The 17,014-nt window shown below is 54.1% G+C and overlaps 1 protein-coding gene and 1 long non-coding RNA gene across 10 annotated transcripts in view; one reads left to right on the top strand and one right to left on the bottom strand.

The window, feature by feature from the left end:
* Positions 1-1,968: 1,968 nt before the first annotated feature.
* Positions 1,969-17,014, bottom strand: part of TOM1L2 (target of myb1 like 2 membrane trafficking protein) — a 54,730-nt gene continuing 39,684 nt past the window's right edge. For 4 of the 9 annotated variants that reach the window (XM_083799576.1, XM_083799579.1, XM_083799580.1 and 1 more), the window contains exons 13-16: positions 16,835-16,900; positions 9,775-9,834; positions 7,713-7,749; positions 1,969-7,196 (exon numbers count right to left, since the gene is read on the bottom strand). In XM_083799576.1, the coding sequence (XP_083655702.1) occupies positions 7,048-7,196; positions 7,713-7,749; positions 9,775-9,834; positions 16,835-16,900 (312 nt within the window). In that variant the 3' untranslated portion in view covers positions 1,969-7,047. Of the gene's footprint in view, positions 7,197-7,712; positions 7,750-9,774; positions 9,835-11,574; positions 11,890-16,834; positions 16,901-17,014 lie in introns of those variants that run through there. The other 5 variants (XM_083799573.1, XM_083799577.1, XM_083799574.1 and 2 more) reach the window with 3 other exon arrangements.
* LOC310881823 lies at positions 11,450-16,408 on the top strand. The gene is made up of 2 exons (XR_014572628.1): positions 11,450-11,581; positions 12,817-16,408. It is a non-coding gene; the product is annotated as an uncharacterized lncRNA (long non-coding RNA).

Here is a 17,014-nt window from a genome sequence, read left to right as displayed (position 1 = left end):
AGCAGAGGCTGCTGAACCCGCCTCCAGGAGCCCCCTAACTTGCCATGGGGCGGCTCAGGGGGGCTGCACGCTCTTCCCCCCCCCCCCCCCTATTTTATTAGGGTCACTGGGGGGGCGGACATGCCGTGTCCCATGAGGCAGCTGAGCGCGAACGCGAGGGTCGCACGCCCTTAATAACCCACCGCGAGACACGGAGGGGGGGGGACGGGGACAACCAACAACCCCCAAACCCACCCAAACGGCTTTATTTCCATGCCAAGCCAGATTTCGCAGGGCCCCTTCCCGTCGCACGCCTCCCCCAAAACCAGAGGGGCCGCGCTCCCCAGGGACCCCGTGGCGTGGGGGGGGGCGACCACGCGGCATCCGCGGGGCGGTGGGCAAGGGTCCGGGGGGCCCAGGCCTGGTGGGTTCGGTGGCGGAGGGCTGCCACGCGGGGTGGGGCTCCCCGGGGGGTAAGCTCGGTTGTGCGGGGTAAGGAAAAACCCCGCCTGTAGAACCAGCGCCACGCAGCCAATAAGCGCGGCGGCCGGAGTGGAGTGATCCTGCATCACGGCGCGGGGCCCGCGATTACATCATGTCGGTCCGCCGGGATCCGCCGGCGGGGCCACGTGGTGCTGCCCGAGTCGCTGGGACGCTCTCCTTCCCCGGCACGGGGCCGGGGGGGAAACCGCAAGGACGAGACGGGAAACAAGCCGGACCCGCCACGGCGGGAGCTGGGCGGCCGGACAGCCGGGCTCGAGTGGCCACGTTGGGCTCGCGTGGCCGCTTCGGGCTCGCGTGGCCGCTTCGGGCTCATGGTGCTGCATCGGGCTCGTGTGGCTGCATCGGGTTTGTATGGCCACTTTGGGCTCGTGTGGCCACATCGGGCTCATGGCCACATCGGGCTCGTGCGGCCACTTTGGGCTCATATGGCCACTTTGGGCTCGTGCGGCCACTTTGTGCCCGTGGCCACCTCGGGCTCACAGGGCCGCTTTGGGCTCGCAGCACCGGGGCTGCCCCCAGCACCCCGACCCCATCGCCCCTCGGGCGCCCGCCGCCCCCAGCCACTCCTGGCCCTCGGCGCCCCTCGTGCCCCGGGGCTGTCGCGCTGCGGCAGAGCGCGGCGTTAAGCCCCAGCGCGTGCTGCCAGCAGACTCAAAGCCTCTCCCTCGCTACCTGTGCCTGCTGTGGCAGCCGTTCCCCCGCACTGAGGGCATGCAGCCATGCTTGTCCTCCTCCCCGGGCACCCACCTGGGCCCCTGCTGGAGGCAGAGGAAGATTTTTGGGGTCCAGGGACCTCTGCCCCACGCACAAGGGGGGGCAGCACACCCGTCCGGTGCCCGCCCCAGGGCACGGCGCTGCAGGTTTGTGCCCGGAGCTTTTTCCGTGATTTCTGCTCCATCGGGGCACTGGCGGCTGAGCACCTCCCCGAGCTGTGTGCCCACCAGGACATTTCTGACACAGGCACGAGCTCAGCACCACGGTAAACAAGCCGGGGCAGAGCTGGATTTAAGGCATGCCGATCCCCAGCTACAAGGAGGGGAAAGATTTCCAAGCTGTTCCACACACCCCTTCCCCTAAACAGCTTTTAAGGCACAGAGCATCGGTGTGGATCTTTGGGCACGGGACAGAGGGCACCGTCCTGACAAACTGCTTCGTATCTCTTCGGCTGAAGCAATGCCCCCTCTCCGGGGCTATTCGGTGGCTCCCCTTTGCTTCCCCCTGCCCATCGCAGGCACCTTCACAAACGAGGACGTGGGGAGCAAATTCCTGGGCAGCGAGTCAGGAGGAGCAGCCCATTGCTTGGGCTGGGAACCTCGGGGCACTGCAGCGCCCAGCAGCTCATCACCAGCCGCTTTCTAGGTCACCAAAGGCTGGCGATCCCAAGCCACCCCCCCGAGGGCCATCGGGGCACCCCGGGCGCAAGAGCTGCCACCCACCCGCGTGCCCTTCTCCGGCGAAGACACCCGAGAGACAGAGAGCGCACCGTCCGGTCACACGAGTAGTGCCTTTATTGGAGTATCTCACATGCAGGAACCAAAGTAGAGATGATTTCTGGAACAAGTTAAACGATGGCGGATTAATACAGGCGGATCTCCCATAAGTGAACACTTGCTATGTGAATACAGCAACGTTTTAGTGTTGGGTTTCTTCGTTGTTTTTTTTTTTTGTTTTTTTTTGCGTTTTGTTCCTCTTTACATGGTCAATCTCTTTTAAGTAGTTACGTCCCCCTTCTCTCCCTACCCCGTTCCCAAACAAAAAAATATCCAGTATCTTCAGTAAATAAATATTATCCACTTTTATCTGGAAAGCCTACAGCTGTAATATACAGAGAAGCTATTACACAGGTTACATTTGTAGGGCTAACGACAGCTCATAATACCACGTACAGAACGAGGAGCTCGTACTCATAAAAACACAGAGCAGGGGGAAGGTGGGCGCGCGTCTGCCGTGGGCTCAGGAGGACCGGAGCTCGGCGGGGCCCCAAATCCAGCTGGCTCTCAGCAAAACGCATCCTCACCTCTCTCCCGGACAGAGCAGCGGGGACGCTGGGGCTGGGAGCCTGCTCCAGAGGCTGCATTTTGGGGTGAAGGGTGCTGGCGGACACCAGCATCGCCTCCGAGGACGTGGCTGGGGATCCCTGCCTCCTCGCCCCCGCCGGCGGGCAGGGGCCGCGGGTGCCCCAGCAGCTGAAGGGTTACCTCCGAGACGCCTACAAATCCACTCGCTGATTGCCTGCTTCATTATTTCCATAAAAATATCTGTCCTGAGCTGTTTTTTTTTTCCAGGGTAGGCTCGGCAAGCCTTGTGGTTAGCACGGAGGAGGTAAACAATGACTGGGCTGGATGAGGCTGGCCCGGGGATGGAGATAGCGCAAGCGGCACTCCGCAGGGCTTCCCAGCAGCCACAACGAGACCTCACCACGCCTGGGATGGAAGAGACCGCTGGAAATGCTGCCGGGTCTTGCTCTCCCGGCTCCTGAAAGCAGGGGAGCACGGAGCAGAGAGGAGCAGGAGCAGGACGGGTCCTGCTCCTGCTCACGGGAGGGGGGCGAATGCCCCTGCCCCGGCCGAACCCACCGCCCGGGTCTGTTCTTCCACCACTGGAGGGAAACATCTCGCCACCGCTGCCAGCTCCGCAGTCGTCCATTTAGAAGTGGAGACGGTCAGCGGATCCCTTAAAAAAAAAAGCTGGAGGCGGTCAAATGAGCAGAACCCCCACTAAGATCCCTCTCCAGCTTGGGAGCACAGAACCAGCCCCGACCAGGGCAGGGCTGAATTATCAGCACATTTCTGACAGCGGCGGTGATAATGGGAAGGGGAAGGGCACGGCGGGGGCTACGCGAGGGTCCCAGTATGGACCAGTCTCCCCACTTAGGCTGTTCCCTTTCAAAGACACCAGGCCACGTTTTTACGAGTTCTCCTATGAGCCTCACCTACCCACCCTAAACGTCTGTACAGCACGTCGTTAGCTACCACACCTGCCGAAGAAGCAGCTGAAACCTACACGTAACAATTAAAAAAACCCCAAAGGATGCATTTAAATAGAAACCATTCATTTCTTACACCTCGGCACACGAAGGGTTAACAGAAGAGGTTAAAAACACACCGGAAAGGAAATATATTGACAAAATAAATATTTTAACCTAGAACAGGGTATGATTAGAACTGACAAAGGACCCCGGTAATAATTTAGTGTCGTTAGCAAGCTGGGACCCCCAGAAGCTCCATCCCTCACCTCGCTCACACCACGGCCACGCACGGCCCCTGCCCACCTGCACAGAGGAAGCATTTAGGGTGAAAGCCAAGGAAGAATAAATCACGGGTCAGTCTTCCGACGCGAAAAGCCCCTTCCCTTTCCCCCCGTTTCCACCAGGCAGGTTACTCGCGGACCACACGAGGACGGGGAAGGTGGGGGATCCTGATACAGGATATTAGGGAGCTCGAGCGCTGCTCTCCGTTTGTTAAAGGAGGCTCAGGACAAACCCTCGGCTCCTCCACACGCTCCTTCCCTGCCATAATTCCCTCCCCTGCCTGCTGGGTGCTGTGGGAGCCAGCCTGGCCAGCCCCGGGGGGGCTGCACCGGGCCCCCCGAGGGTCCCCCCCAGCCCCCCGAGGGAGGCAGCCCCTGGGTGCTGTCCTATTCGAGCACAGCGCCAGCACCCCCAAGAGCAGGGCCCCAGCTTTCCAGCGGGTGACACGGGGCATCAGGGGGGCTACAAGCGCCGAAGGGTCCCTTGAGCCGTGCCAGCGCGTGCCGCACGTCTCCCCTCAGCCCCATTCCTCTTCTTTCGTTTGTTTTCCTCCCCGGCCGCAGGGAGCAGGCAGTCAGCGACAGCTCCGCGAGCTCTTCCAGAAAGGGACCGGGTTCTCTCTGCAGCAACAACTCGAGGTTGGGACAGGCTTAGCAGGAGGCAGAAGCAGGGCTCCCAGCTCCCGTCTTTGCACAGGGCCGGGGGAAGAAGGGGCAGCAAATCCGCGGCGGTGGGACTCCAGGGGGGCTCCGGCGACAGCCCCGGTGATATTCCTGCCACTCAGCATCATTCGGCAACGTTCCACGCTTGAGCAATGCGATTATCTCCCTGGGCTTGGCAGGGAAGCTGGATTAACATGCTTAGAATCACCTGATGCGGCCATTTACAGGGTCAATGTGTTTGAAGGATTTAGAGGCGAAAACACGCTCCTAAAACACCCACGGAGCTTTTCTGCATCGACAGGAATACCAACAATTCATTCTGCGCTGGCAAGGCTGCTCAGGCGATCACCAGACACTGTCTGAAATCAAATCAGCGCCGGAGCAGAAGTTTCCTTGGGTTTCTGGAGCTCGGGGCCGCAGCTGACGCGCTGCAGAAAGGCAGGGTCTGGCAGGAGCTGGCTGCGGGGTGTCTGGCACCCGGCACCTGAGCGTCGGGCTCACCTGGTGTTAGAGAGCAGCAGGGCACGCCTGCCGCTAACTGAGGCTGTCCCGGCACCTTCCTTTAGCCACAGAGAGGAAAAAAATAAGAGGGAAACCGACTGCAGACTCACACAGCGGGGCTTGGTGATGCGGAGGGTGAGCCAGCAAGCGGGGAGAAGAGGCAGCATGGTCCCCAAGCTATCTCCATCCTGACAGCGATTTTCCTTGGCCGCTTGCAAGCCATGCAGGGGGCTACGGAGCAGCAGGGGGGGAGAGGCAGAGCCGGGGGTGGCCAAGGCAGGCAGGGCAGGACAGAAGGGAGGATGGCAGGGACAGCAGAGAGGGACAGCTGGCCTGGGGTGGCCTGGAAATCCTGCACCAAACAACTCTTCCCTCCAAACCTGAAGCTGACAGCCCTCAGCCCGTCAGTGCCGCAAACCGGCCACGGGGGACAAGGTTTTGTGCGTCACGAGCCACCGAGCGCGGCGTGCCTCGGAGAGTTTGTTACGAGCCGAACTACCCGTGCCCAGAGAAAAACCTCTATCGCTTTCACATCAGCCGTCTGCAGCGCGGCTTCTTGGTCTAGAAGAAGCGCCGGAGCCAGCTCGGCACGCAGCAGCGTCCCGGGCAGCCCGGCCGTGCCAAGTCGGAGCAAGGCGGCTGCTTGCCTAAGACAGCCAGCGCCCCAGGGGAGGGGGCTGCGGAGCACAGCGCTGCCTGCGCCGGCGTTCCTCGGGTAAGCTGCCCCTCTGCCAGGGCAGCAGATGCTCCCTGCCGCACGGCACTGGGCTCTCGCTTTGATCCTGCAGTCTCGTGCCACTGGCTTCCTACCAAGGAACGTGCTGGGGGGCGCAGGGAGGGCTGGAGCCGCCGGGGAGGTGGGCGCACGGGGAGGGATCCCCCCGGGAAGAGCAGTCCCCCAGGAGCTGGGAGTGATAAAGGGGCAGGGGCTGCAAAGGACGCTCCGGAAACTATCGGGATTACATCTAGCATGGCCACAATTGTCCAACGCTGTCTCAGGCCCTAAAGGAAATGAGTTGTTCCACCTCCAGCACGGCCACGGCCAGTCCCTCCAGGCACAACCATTTCCATCAGCATTCTCTCACGAGCCTCTGTAGGGTTCTCCTCTCCTCATCACAGCCAAGCAGCAGCAGCTCCGTCCCACCAGGCATGGCAGGGAAGCCAGGAACCTCGGTTCCCACCCAGCCCATGAGCAAAGCCCCATCCGTCTGCACGGATGCTATTTACAACAGCCGAGACAAACGCAGAGCTCTGCAGCCACTCAAGAAGGGATCTAAGGTAAGGAAAAAATAACCTAGCTATTTTAAAAAGGCAACCACGCTAGAAAAAAAAAAATCCTCCCGTGCGAATGCTCTCCCAAAGAGCAAAATGCTTCATGCGCTAACGTTACGGCATCCATTCAGCTCGGCGCTTTTCATTCTTGTCAACTGCCAGAGCGACTGGACAGAGCCAGCAGACTGCTTTCAAATTAGAGCCGGCCCAGATAAAACACAAGGAAAAAAATACCCTGTGAGATTAAGAATACGAAGCGTCGCACAAAGTGGGGAGAAGCGACCACCATATGGTACCAGGAGATGTGTGAGTGGGAGAGTAAAGGATTTTAACTTGTGAAGCACATGTTGAAAGGGGAACAGTTGTTCCTTGCTGTCGAATCCGACACGAAAGCCAATACATTAACATTTTATCTAAAAATAAAGACACACTCCCTCTGAACATTCCAGCTCAGTCAATTACATGCTGATCGACAGAGCAGTCTACTTGGCAGGACCTGCCTACAGAAGAGGATGATCCCTACATAAATTGAAGGGCAAGGCTGCTCTCTCCCCTCTGGGCTTTTGTTTCAACACAGTGTGACGTACTCATGCATTCGAAAGAGGTTTTCAGCATCAAGAGCTGGTTTTGTGCAGCCGGGATAGGAAGGAGGGGATTAAGCAAGTGCTGGAAAATCATGGTCTGGCAGGAAGAGCGTCGGACTTAAATAGAAAGAGTCAGCTTGTGGGGATGGGTTGTTTGAGACAGAGAGGGAGGAGAAGGAGAAGCGATCTGTGAAACCGGGGGCGAAGGGCTCGCTGTTAGCCGAGTGCTGCGAGAGGACGAGGTGGCCGGACGGCGACTTTCTCCTGCAGAGCCCAGGGGTGGCAGAGCAAATCCTCACAGTGCAAAGAGGGCGTCCTCCGAGCGCTCCTGCTTTTTCCTGCTCGAAGGGTTTGTCGGCGGGGTGGGGGCTTCCAGGGGAGGGGACGGCAGATTGGGAACCATCTCGGCCGCTTTGGCTCGCTCTTCTAAAAATTTGTCAAATTCTGCAATGCAAAAAAAAAAAAAAAAAAAAAGAAGGAAGGCAGGTAAGAAGTGGGGCTGTGCGTTTAGCCCCGGGGACAGAGAGGTCGGCAGGGTCCGAAATCCCAGTGCCTGGTGTCCCACCAGGCTGCGATTGCGGGAAGGGGCACGGACGGCCTCTGAGCCACCCCAGCTCAGGCAGCAGGGGGGATCGAAACCCACACCAGGCGATCAGCAGCGGCAGGGGCAGGGAAACCTCCTTCCAAAGGGCCGAGCAGCTCGGACATGTGGCCCTACCGGCACAAACACAGCGCGCAGCCAAGGGAGATGGCAGGAGAGCGCTTAGGGCGGGGAGGGCTCCTCAATGAACACCAACTTTTTGCTCTGAAACGCCCTCCTCCTGCCTTTCCGAGCGCACAGAAGCATTCGCTGGGGAACAGCAGGCTGGGGGAAGCCGGCATCTCAGCAGGGATCGGAGCAGATCATTCAGTCCGGACATTAACAGGGCATGGCTCACGGCCACGGGCATCTCTGCTTACCTTCGCTGGTCACTCCTTCTTCCAGCTCATCTCCCTTCTGCAATTGGAACAAAAAGGCGTGTGAACACACAGGCGGAGCCTCACCCCCCGCTGTCACCCCTCGTACCCGTTAAACGCAAGCGGACGGCTTCCACCGCTCACTTCCACACGCTCACTGCTGAGCAAACAGGGGAAACTGCGGGGCCCTCACACCAGGCCAGTGGTGAGCGACACGTCGCCGAGTTCAGAGCTAAAGGAGCGGCACCAGAGACGCCTCTGAAGGTCGCTGGTGGCAGCCGGCTGCAAACCGCTCCCTGTCGGAGCTGAGCGGCAGCCCAGCGCTGCCTCCGCTTCACACCGAAGGCCCGGCCCCGACCTGGGCTGCACGAGGCAGAAAGCACCGCCGCACGCCCCTTTGAAAGGCCCGCGGCGCGCTTTCAGGTCAAACGTGCTTTTAGCTGGCAAAGGACACGTGCCGCAAAACAGCTTAGGGCCAGTGTTCTTCCTGCGGGGCTTCGTTTTAGATCCCCTGCAAAAATACAGAGGTTTGCTGGCGCCCGCGCCGCACACAGACGGGACCAGGCCGGGCTGGAGGAAGGACAGGGCCGGGCAGCTGTCCCGTGAGGTACAAAGGCCGGGATGCCGTGGGGCCAGCACGTTTCTGCCAGCTGTGTGCACTTCAACATGGGAATTTCCAACAGTTCTTCAAGGAGGAAATTACGCCTAAGGAGGTGGCGTCCTCGTCAAGCTGTCAGGACGCTAAAAATGGGCTAAACCACCTTTTAGATGCCTCAATTGCACCTGCTCTGAAACAGAAAAGTGTCTGTCCGTGCACGGGCTTTCCCACCAGGAGAGCGTGAGCACACTGACCGGCCTCACACGAGCGTTTAATGCCTGAGAACCAAATGGCACCTAGCATCTAAAACCTTCCTACGGTCCAGAGGTTCCCCGGGGTACCCGCAGCAGCCACTGCCTCGCAGGCACATGTAGTTTTCTCCAGTGCACCCCAAAAGGGTGAAGAAATAACTACAGATCACCTAACCGCCGCTTTGCTCTTTTTAAGCAAGGCTGTCTAGGGCAGAACATTTGTACGGAGCTCCCTCAGTACCTCTCCGCAGCATTGTATCTTCCGAGAAATTAATTTAACCGGGCCGGAGCCCCCAGCTCTGCCCCGCAGGAGGCTGGGCAGGCAAAGCCCTTACTGGAGGAGAGCTGCGGGAGCGGGGAGCTGCCTCTGCAGTAAGGAGCACCAGGAGGAGGCGTTCCTGATGGGCACGGTGACCACAAAGGAACACTTCGGTTCGCTCACAGCATGTCTAAAAGAACAGTCTGAACTGCAACCCCCCACCCGGCCCCAGAGTGCTCTCGGTTAATTTGAGTCAGGTGCTTGCATCAAAAAAAAACCAAAAAAAAACTGAATAAACGTGTACTGGCTGTGCCGCCGCCTAACCCGAGTGTGTACTGGCACAGCAAAACAAACTCCAGACAGAAAGAAAAGCTACTTATGTCTTCGGTTTGTTTGTTTAATAATTACCAGACGCTAATCTTTCGGGAGAAACTGAAAGTTGTAAACACTGGAGAGACGTTGTTATAAATTTTTATTATTATTATTATTATTATTATTGTTGTTGTGATGATGTAACACATCAAGATTTCCTGCTCACGTATTTAACCAAGGCATCTCGATTTGAAAGGAATCTAGGCCCTGATGCAACATCTCCTAAGAGCATGCCTGGAAGCAAACACGTCCTTGGGTAGCTTTAAGCACGTGTTTTATGTCTGGTGGGGGACACAGGTAAACTTCAACACATGTTTAAACGCTTCCCTCTGCAGGGAGCAGAAACACACGGTTTCTGGAATGCCGTCGTGTGTGATGTTAGCACGGAGAAGTGAAAACAAATCAAGTCAGAAAAAAATGTGTTGAATTGCCGAACACAGCCCTGCTTACATACGCCCCCCGAAAGGAAATAAGCTTCGTGATTTGGAATTTTCACTGCTTCCTGTTATGAGAAACACCAGTAACTGCAATGCATCGAAAATCATCTAATTATCATGTGAAAAATGAAAATATAAAGAGTCTCACCAAGTCGGTACTGAGCCACTCCTCAATGTCATCCATGACAGAGGACTGTGCAACAGGGATCTAGGGAGTGCAGCGAGAGAACAGCAAGGCAGGCAAAAACCAAAACACATCCACAATCATGGCCACAGAGCGATGGAAAATGCCAGAAAGGAGATTAAAAAAAAAAAACAAAAACAGAAACAGAGATGTAACATGTGCTGGAAAAAAAAAGGCAACAAAATATAAATGGCATTTCAAATAAAGAAACACTTGGAAAGGAACTTATGAACAACAAGGCTAAAAAAAAAACAAGAGAAAGATTATGAGGAATGACGTGACTGGATGCCAGCAAGACGGGTAAACTTCTCGACCACATATTAAAACCATCAAGACGGACTGATGATTCTAATCTTGATCGTGAAAAGCTTTTCAGGGTAGAATACTGGATATCAGTTAAGTTTTTAAATGTTAAATTTACACTTTTTTTTCTTTTTTTTTTTAATGGGTATTAGGCACAATGAGGGGTTAGCAAAAAGAGGGGCTCAAAGCCTTCTGGCACCACTCGTATGAAAGCAATTTCACTTTTTCTGAAGGTGGAGGCGGCCCAAGCCTCAGACAAACAGCGATGTTTCCCTCCGGATCCTCCTCCCACCGCACCACGGAGGGCTCGGCGAGCCTCAGCACAGCACCTTATGGAAACCTGTGCCGGCCCTGCTCCTCTCCAAAGGCAGCCCTAGGGGAGGCAGTGGGTCTGAGCCTGTGCCAGCACACGGCGGCGTCCCCAGGGTGCAGAGAGGAGGAGGACGGGGCAGCAGCTCTGCACACACAGCTCCCTGCTCCTGCTGCTCCCGGCTCCTGCCCCTTCGCACCGTGCGGCGCTGCACCCAGCCTGGCTGGAGCACGCCCACCAGGCTCCCAGCACCGATAACTCAACAAAAAGGCCCAAAGGCTGGCCTGTCCTGCTGCGATAACGCTGCTAACCACGCGCTGTGTGCCAGGGGAGCCGGCACGGTGTGCTGGGCGCTGCGGGCGGCTGGGGCAGCGAGGGGAAATGACTGAAGTTCGACGTACGGTTTCCTGATGAACCACGCTGCTTCGATACAACGGAGGGCTGTGGAAGGAGTAAACAGGAAAGCACCACAACGGAGCTCGTAAGGACAACCCGACGAACAGTCGAGAAGCAGCGGCAGGCGTGCAGGTTGCAGGCCAGGGCACGGCAGGCGAGCAGCGGGGCTGGCAGGCGAGAGATCCTGGCAGTGCTGGGGAGGCTTCCCTAGGATGAAAAGGTGGCAGGGGCTGGCCACAGCTTTGCCTGGAGGCTTTCTGGGGAAGAAGAGCTGACGGAGGCTTTGCAGGTGGATCCAGTGGGAGCCGCAGCCTTCCCAGGGACTTGTAGGGGAGGCAGACAGACACTGACTTAGAGGCAGCGACTTGTCATTTTGCCTTGCTTTCGGCTACTACGTGAAGATCCAAAACAGAAAATCTGTTCCTGCAGCTGGGTTTGGAACGGGGCAGGTTTAGGATAACTGCCCCTCTTTAATTTGTAATGGAGAGCTGAGTCGCGCACATACGATGCTAGCACCATGTGCCGAAGCCGCTGCGAGCTGGCGCGGGTGGCGAGTAAGGGGAGGAGAGCTCTCCAGACATCTTCCAACGTGTTCCTTCCCAAGGACAAGTTACATCTTGTAGAACTGGCTTGTTAGTTTAACAGCTTTTGGGAAACTGGCTTCAGAGATATGAAGCAATGAATTTATTCAGCCTACAGCAACCTAAAAGCTGCTGCAGAAGTTTCGCTGCTGTCTCTCTCTATTTCCTACCGCTGCCCGCGGTAAGTAATGCTTTGGGAGGTGTAGCCTGCAGAGCTGCTGGCTGGTTTGCAGCTCTGAAAGACACCTAGGTTTCTTTAGGGATGTTACAAAATGCGTACGCCTTTTAATTTTTTTCTGCGAATAAAATAAGCGCAGCTGCTCTAGAAAGCGCGGCAGTCCCTGTATCAGGAGGAGGAGGAATTCAAACCTCGGCTGTCCTGAAAACACACCAGATGACTGAGCAAGTAATGGATTCCCAGGAATCACAGGGCTCTTGAGTCTGCAGGAATCCTCCAAGAACAGCTCAGCAGTTTAGGTGGTTATGCTGCTGTGTTTTGTAAGATTTAAAAAAAAAAAAAAAAAAGAAAAAAATCTACTTTCAGGCAGACCGACTTTATACAACAAACAAAGAACCTTAGAAGTGTGGAAACACTTCGCACGGGTCACATATAAGAAGCACAGGGAGCTGTAAGGTAAACATTTGAGCATGGCAGACATTTGCTATTCAGCACTGGCCTTTTAAAGAGCTTCCCCCCATCTTCCAGGAATTTCACCACAGTTACAGAAAAGCCAAGGCTCTGTATCTATCGCTCCTTCCATGCTCAAACTTGCAATTTCCTTTCCTCAGACTCTGAGCCCCGTTTTCCCCATAAATCATGGGTTAAATATATCGGGTTTAATTTGTTCAAGAACAAAGTGGGGCAGGAGAGGGGGGGGGGAATCTCAAGAGCAACTGAAAGTTATAAAATGTTTTAACTACAACCTTGTACCATTTACGAAACTGACCACACACAGAATTTCACTTTTTGCCAGTCTGTTGTACACTTGGCAGGCCTCCCCTTTCCAGAAGTCCTAAACTGAAGAATGCCGAGGGGACTTTTGTTAAAGCTAATCCCCTAAAACACAACAGAAGCAAAGCGAAAATAAATTAGCTAGTTTACACATTCAAAAGACAACAATTTATGGGAACAAACAGCAGTGGCAGCCGCAGACTACATGGAAATGGGATAGTGTCCTGTTAATACTTTGATTATGCAAACATACACGGTCTAGTGGAGCTCTCAGTCTTGGCAAGACAGCTCCCTAGATAGTCAGTGCTGGCCGCAAGAGCTGTTTTTATAAGAATATTGTGATTCCTTTTTTTAAAAGCCTACACTCACTGTAAATGGAAATTAAGTCACAACATATTTTTGGGTGCTTTAACTAGCTTTAAATAAAAGATGGGCTCATTGTTCAAATTCCTTTTTTTATTTAGTCTTTGGAAAATCCCACAAATGGGATCACTTCAAGAGGACTGAAAGGGAAATGGAAAAGGAGGGCCAGCAGAACAAAAGGGAGCTATCAATGCCTCAAGACCCACAGGAACCCGGGTTTCAGGCTCATACTCATGTAAGTTAGATTGTGTTGGTGTTCTCACCAGGAGCCAAAAGCCAAAGTATTGCCAATGTATTTCCTCAGAAGTCATAAAATCCAATATTCTACCCTTAAAAAGACAGTTTAAGGTTATTATTATCCCATTTTATTTCTATTAAAAATGATCCCACCGGAAAAAAAGAAGCAGGTATGAAATGACAATTCAGGTCTCTAGGTGAGCTCGTTAATGTTCTTAAAGTGTTTAACAAGGCTCATGCTAATTGTTGCTAGACTACTGTCTTGTAGGAGCTTCGTTAATTCCACTCCTTTCCAGATGTTTAACGAAGCTGACACCGGTGCGGGGTTGGTTGGCTGCTACTCCCCCCCCCAGGTTAGCAGTAGCAGAGAAAGGGCTGTTATTCCTACAGCAGCAGAACTGGAGCAGCCTACTCCAGCTCACCCTGACAGCCCCGTGATCTATTTCAAGCTGTTGTGATCTTGAAATAGCTGCCTGGCCTCGATATTAGAACGCGCTTGGCTTTACATGTAGGGATGCAATTAGCCACTTGATTACTTGTAAGTACGTTTACACACCGCACGGATGGGGAAGGCAAGAGCTCAGGTGCAGCGTGTTCCCAACGCAGCCTGTTGTGCCTGTACAACAACCTGCCGAGCTGGATCCGATAGGCATGCCCGGACGGTGAGAGTCCTCATCCACGTGGGGGGGGGATCACACTTCTTGCAGTGTGCCGTAAAATCGAACGGCTTGGCAGGCAGAGAAGCCCGCGTCCTCGTCAGGACAAGGGAACGTTGCCTGCTTGCCTTCAAGAAGGAGGGGGGTCCTACCACACACAGAAGAAGCGAGATCTTCAAACGATTTCAAGCAATTTGGCCTCCAAGATGACTTTTTTTTCAATAATTTTATGTTTCCCAAATCATTTCCACGTCCTAAATCCTATCTTTCTCTTGAAGGTAGATTTAGCAGCATCCTACTTTGCTAGTAATTAACATCAACTCAGCAAAGATTTCGTTTAATCCTTACTCACGTAACTTCACTGCAGAGCAGAACCTCCCCTCTAGCCTGGCACGCTGCTGGTGGTGAGGATGCAAGGCTGAAAGCTGTTTGTTTATCTCCTGTGCATTCTGGTTCGGTTTCATTCCTCCCTCGCCACTGTCCCAAGGTCTGTCCTGACACGGTGGTTTAAACAACAGCTGCTTCTTGCTTTTGCAACAGGTACCCAATTGCCAGGTGAGTGGGGTGGCAGATTATTCTAACAAATGGATATATTCATGCACATCTCAAGAGCAGCTCGAATTAATGAGAAGGGGAACTGGAATTACCTGCGCTAAGTGGTGGCCTTATGCTGAAGTCTGAGACCAAGAGGTGCTGCTGCAGCCCCCTGCACACCGCCAGCACAGCCTGCCCTGCGAGAGCCCAGACCTGGCACTGCTCACACATCCTGGACTGGACAGCTTGGCTAAAATCCCTGAGACGTGCTTGAAAAAGGAACATTTTCTGAGCATAAAACCACATCAGCTTTAGTGGATATAACTGCTTTGAGTCTTCGTGGTCCTGCTATCACCTTGCCAGCAGAACTGAGCTGAGGTTAAGCTGAAACAGAAACAACGCTGCCAAAGTCAGCAGGAGGGTGCCCAGGGAGCCCTGAACGAGCCTGCCCCTACAAAGGTGTGTTGGTGACCTGGGGTGCACAGAAGTGGAGTGCAAAGAGCTCCACCCTAAGCTTAACTGGTTTTGGAAACATAGCTCACGTCAGAGGGATGTGACAATCGCTCTGGTAGGTTTCTTCTACAAGAACAGGGGAGCAAATCCCTTCCGTGGTCTCCGTGTTGTATAGGCACAGTTTAGGGCAATGTCAGCTCACCCCTCTTTTCCCCCTCATCTCAAAAGCACAAAAAGTTACCAAAGAGTCTGCACACCAGGTTTGTACCCGGGGTGCTGGTTATTCCACCTGCTTTGCAAATGCTACCGTCGTATTAACACATCTAGGTAAGAACTACAGCCAGTTAGGAGAGAAACGGGGTTAGTTATTAGTTTGGTTTTATTTTAGGTGTTTCTCTCTCACATTTAGCGTACGAACAAGGCGACAAGCTTGTAAGAGCAGTGACTGGCTGGACAGCCGGACCCCCTTCCCTCCCCAAATCCGTATGCCTCCGTGAGTGGTGCAGTATCCTTTTTCCAGACCGAATAACCACAAGCCAGTGAAGGAATATCGTGTTTGTTTTTTTAATAACGCAGTGGCGTGAGCGGTGTGAACAGCAGGGGTGCCGATTTCATGCTTCCCTGCTCTTGTAAACAGTGGAAAGGCAAAGAGGAGGAACTAACTCAATCAGCGGATTATTCATTATGGATGAACACCTAACAGTGGCACCGTGCATCTCTGGCTGCAACAGAGCCGCCGAACAGCAAGAGCCTCGGTGAGGCAGCCAACAGCATCGGGGCAGGGCGAGCTGCTCGCTGCACGGCTCCTCCACTCTCGTGTTACGAGCTGCGGGTCTCCGGCAGGCACAGAAATAAACTCTGCCTTCCAAGGAGAGGTGTCTGCATCTGGGCTCACCTACATGTGGTAGCAGGTACACAACTGCTCTTGGCTGCCTGCACAGGCCAGCAGATACGGCTGTATATATAGACACACACGTGTGCCCAGGCACTGTGCGTGCTTCGGGCATGCAGACTTCTCACAAATGCACAAAATGGCCCTCGGAAATGATCTGGAATAGCCCTAAATCTAGAAGAAAAAACGCCGAGCGTTTCACAGAGCTGGTGCACTCTGATACTGCACGCTCTGAATTTCCCCAGCCTGAAATTCTCCGGGATGTTTCTCTTTTCAAGCATCGGTGGCTTTGTCTGGGACATTCGTGGCCCTCCCCGGCGCGAGGGATTCCTGTTCCAGAGGCATCCGGACGCCCGGCCCCGTGCACTGGGCTGCAAGCACGTCGCAGCCCAGAGGGAATTCTGCACCGCACGTTTCTGAACTCAGCTGCAGTCAGGACTGTCTCAATAGGACTTCCTGGACTTTGTTCAGTTAGGTCGCATTACTGGTACTATTCTCAAACACTTAAAATGATGGATTATGTAGTACAAAAATACAAAATTGGTCTTGGAACTTGGCTTTAAGGCAGAGCAGAGGCTATTTTTTACCTACCTCTGATTTCTGCACTTAAAGCACGCTTTCCAACTTCTCTCTCCAAGCATGTTGAAAAAGGACAACTTCAAACGAGGTCAGATGTGCACATATTTGGAGACAGATCTCCAGAAGCTTGATTTTATCAGAACACTGGCATCTTTAGACACAGGAATTAAACCCTTGAAGCCAGAAATGCTGTTGTACCTTCTGGAGTCTGAATCCTAATGCCTGCGTAATTCCCTGACTGGGGTGGAGGATGTCAATTTGGGTCATAGTTCTCCCATTCTCTTCTTCTCGTACAGAAGTACCCCTGCATTGTTCAGTTCGATTAAATATGATCCTACAAACTACATATGTTTATTCCAGACCATGAAGTTAGGCGCTACCAGAAGAGGCTGCTTTAAAGGCACCTAGAAAGCGTCCTCTTTGTGAACAAGCTGCATGAGACTTGTGTTTATCCCTCGAAAAGTGGATACTGCATAAAGAAATCAAGACAGTACAAGGAACCGATTTGATCCCCAGGCCTCATCCGAAGGTGGCGTGTGATGCTACAAATGATTAGGCTGGTCGCAGGCCTTTGTCCTGTACAAACCAGGAATTGGTGCAAATCTTTCCCTTTGCCCCAGGTAACGATGTAGGTGGGAAACAAACTCCTTGTACTGTCTGATTTCAGGTGGTTCAGTAGGGCAGGATGAGAGGTGAATGAAGGATGGTTATTCTAGGTAAAGGGACTGGGGTGGGCAGGAGGAATCGCTTCACTGGTGAAGTCCTCACCATTCCTTGTGTAATTAGCCACTTGTCTATGGGCTCCATGTCTGAGTTCCCACCTTTACCTCTCCTCTGCGTTGAGAACAGAAAGGTCCATAAAGAGAGCAACCACAGCAACACCCGTGACAAAGCAATATAACAGCAGCAAGTTGAAAGCTTCGCGCACACACACACACACACACCCCG

Source organism: Anser anser, assembly GCF_964211835.1.
Source record: "Anser anser genome assembly, chromosome: 15".
Lineage (NCBI taxonomy): Eukaryota > Metazoa > Chordata > Aves > Anseriformes > Anatidae > Anser > Anser anser.
This window is presented reverse-complemented; position numbering and strand designations above follow the sequence as displayed.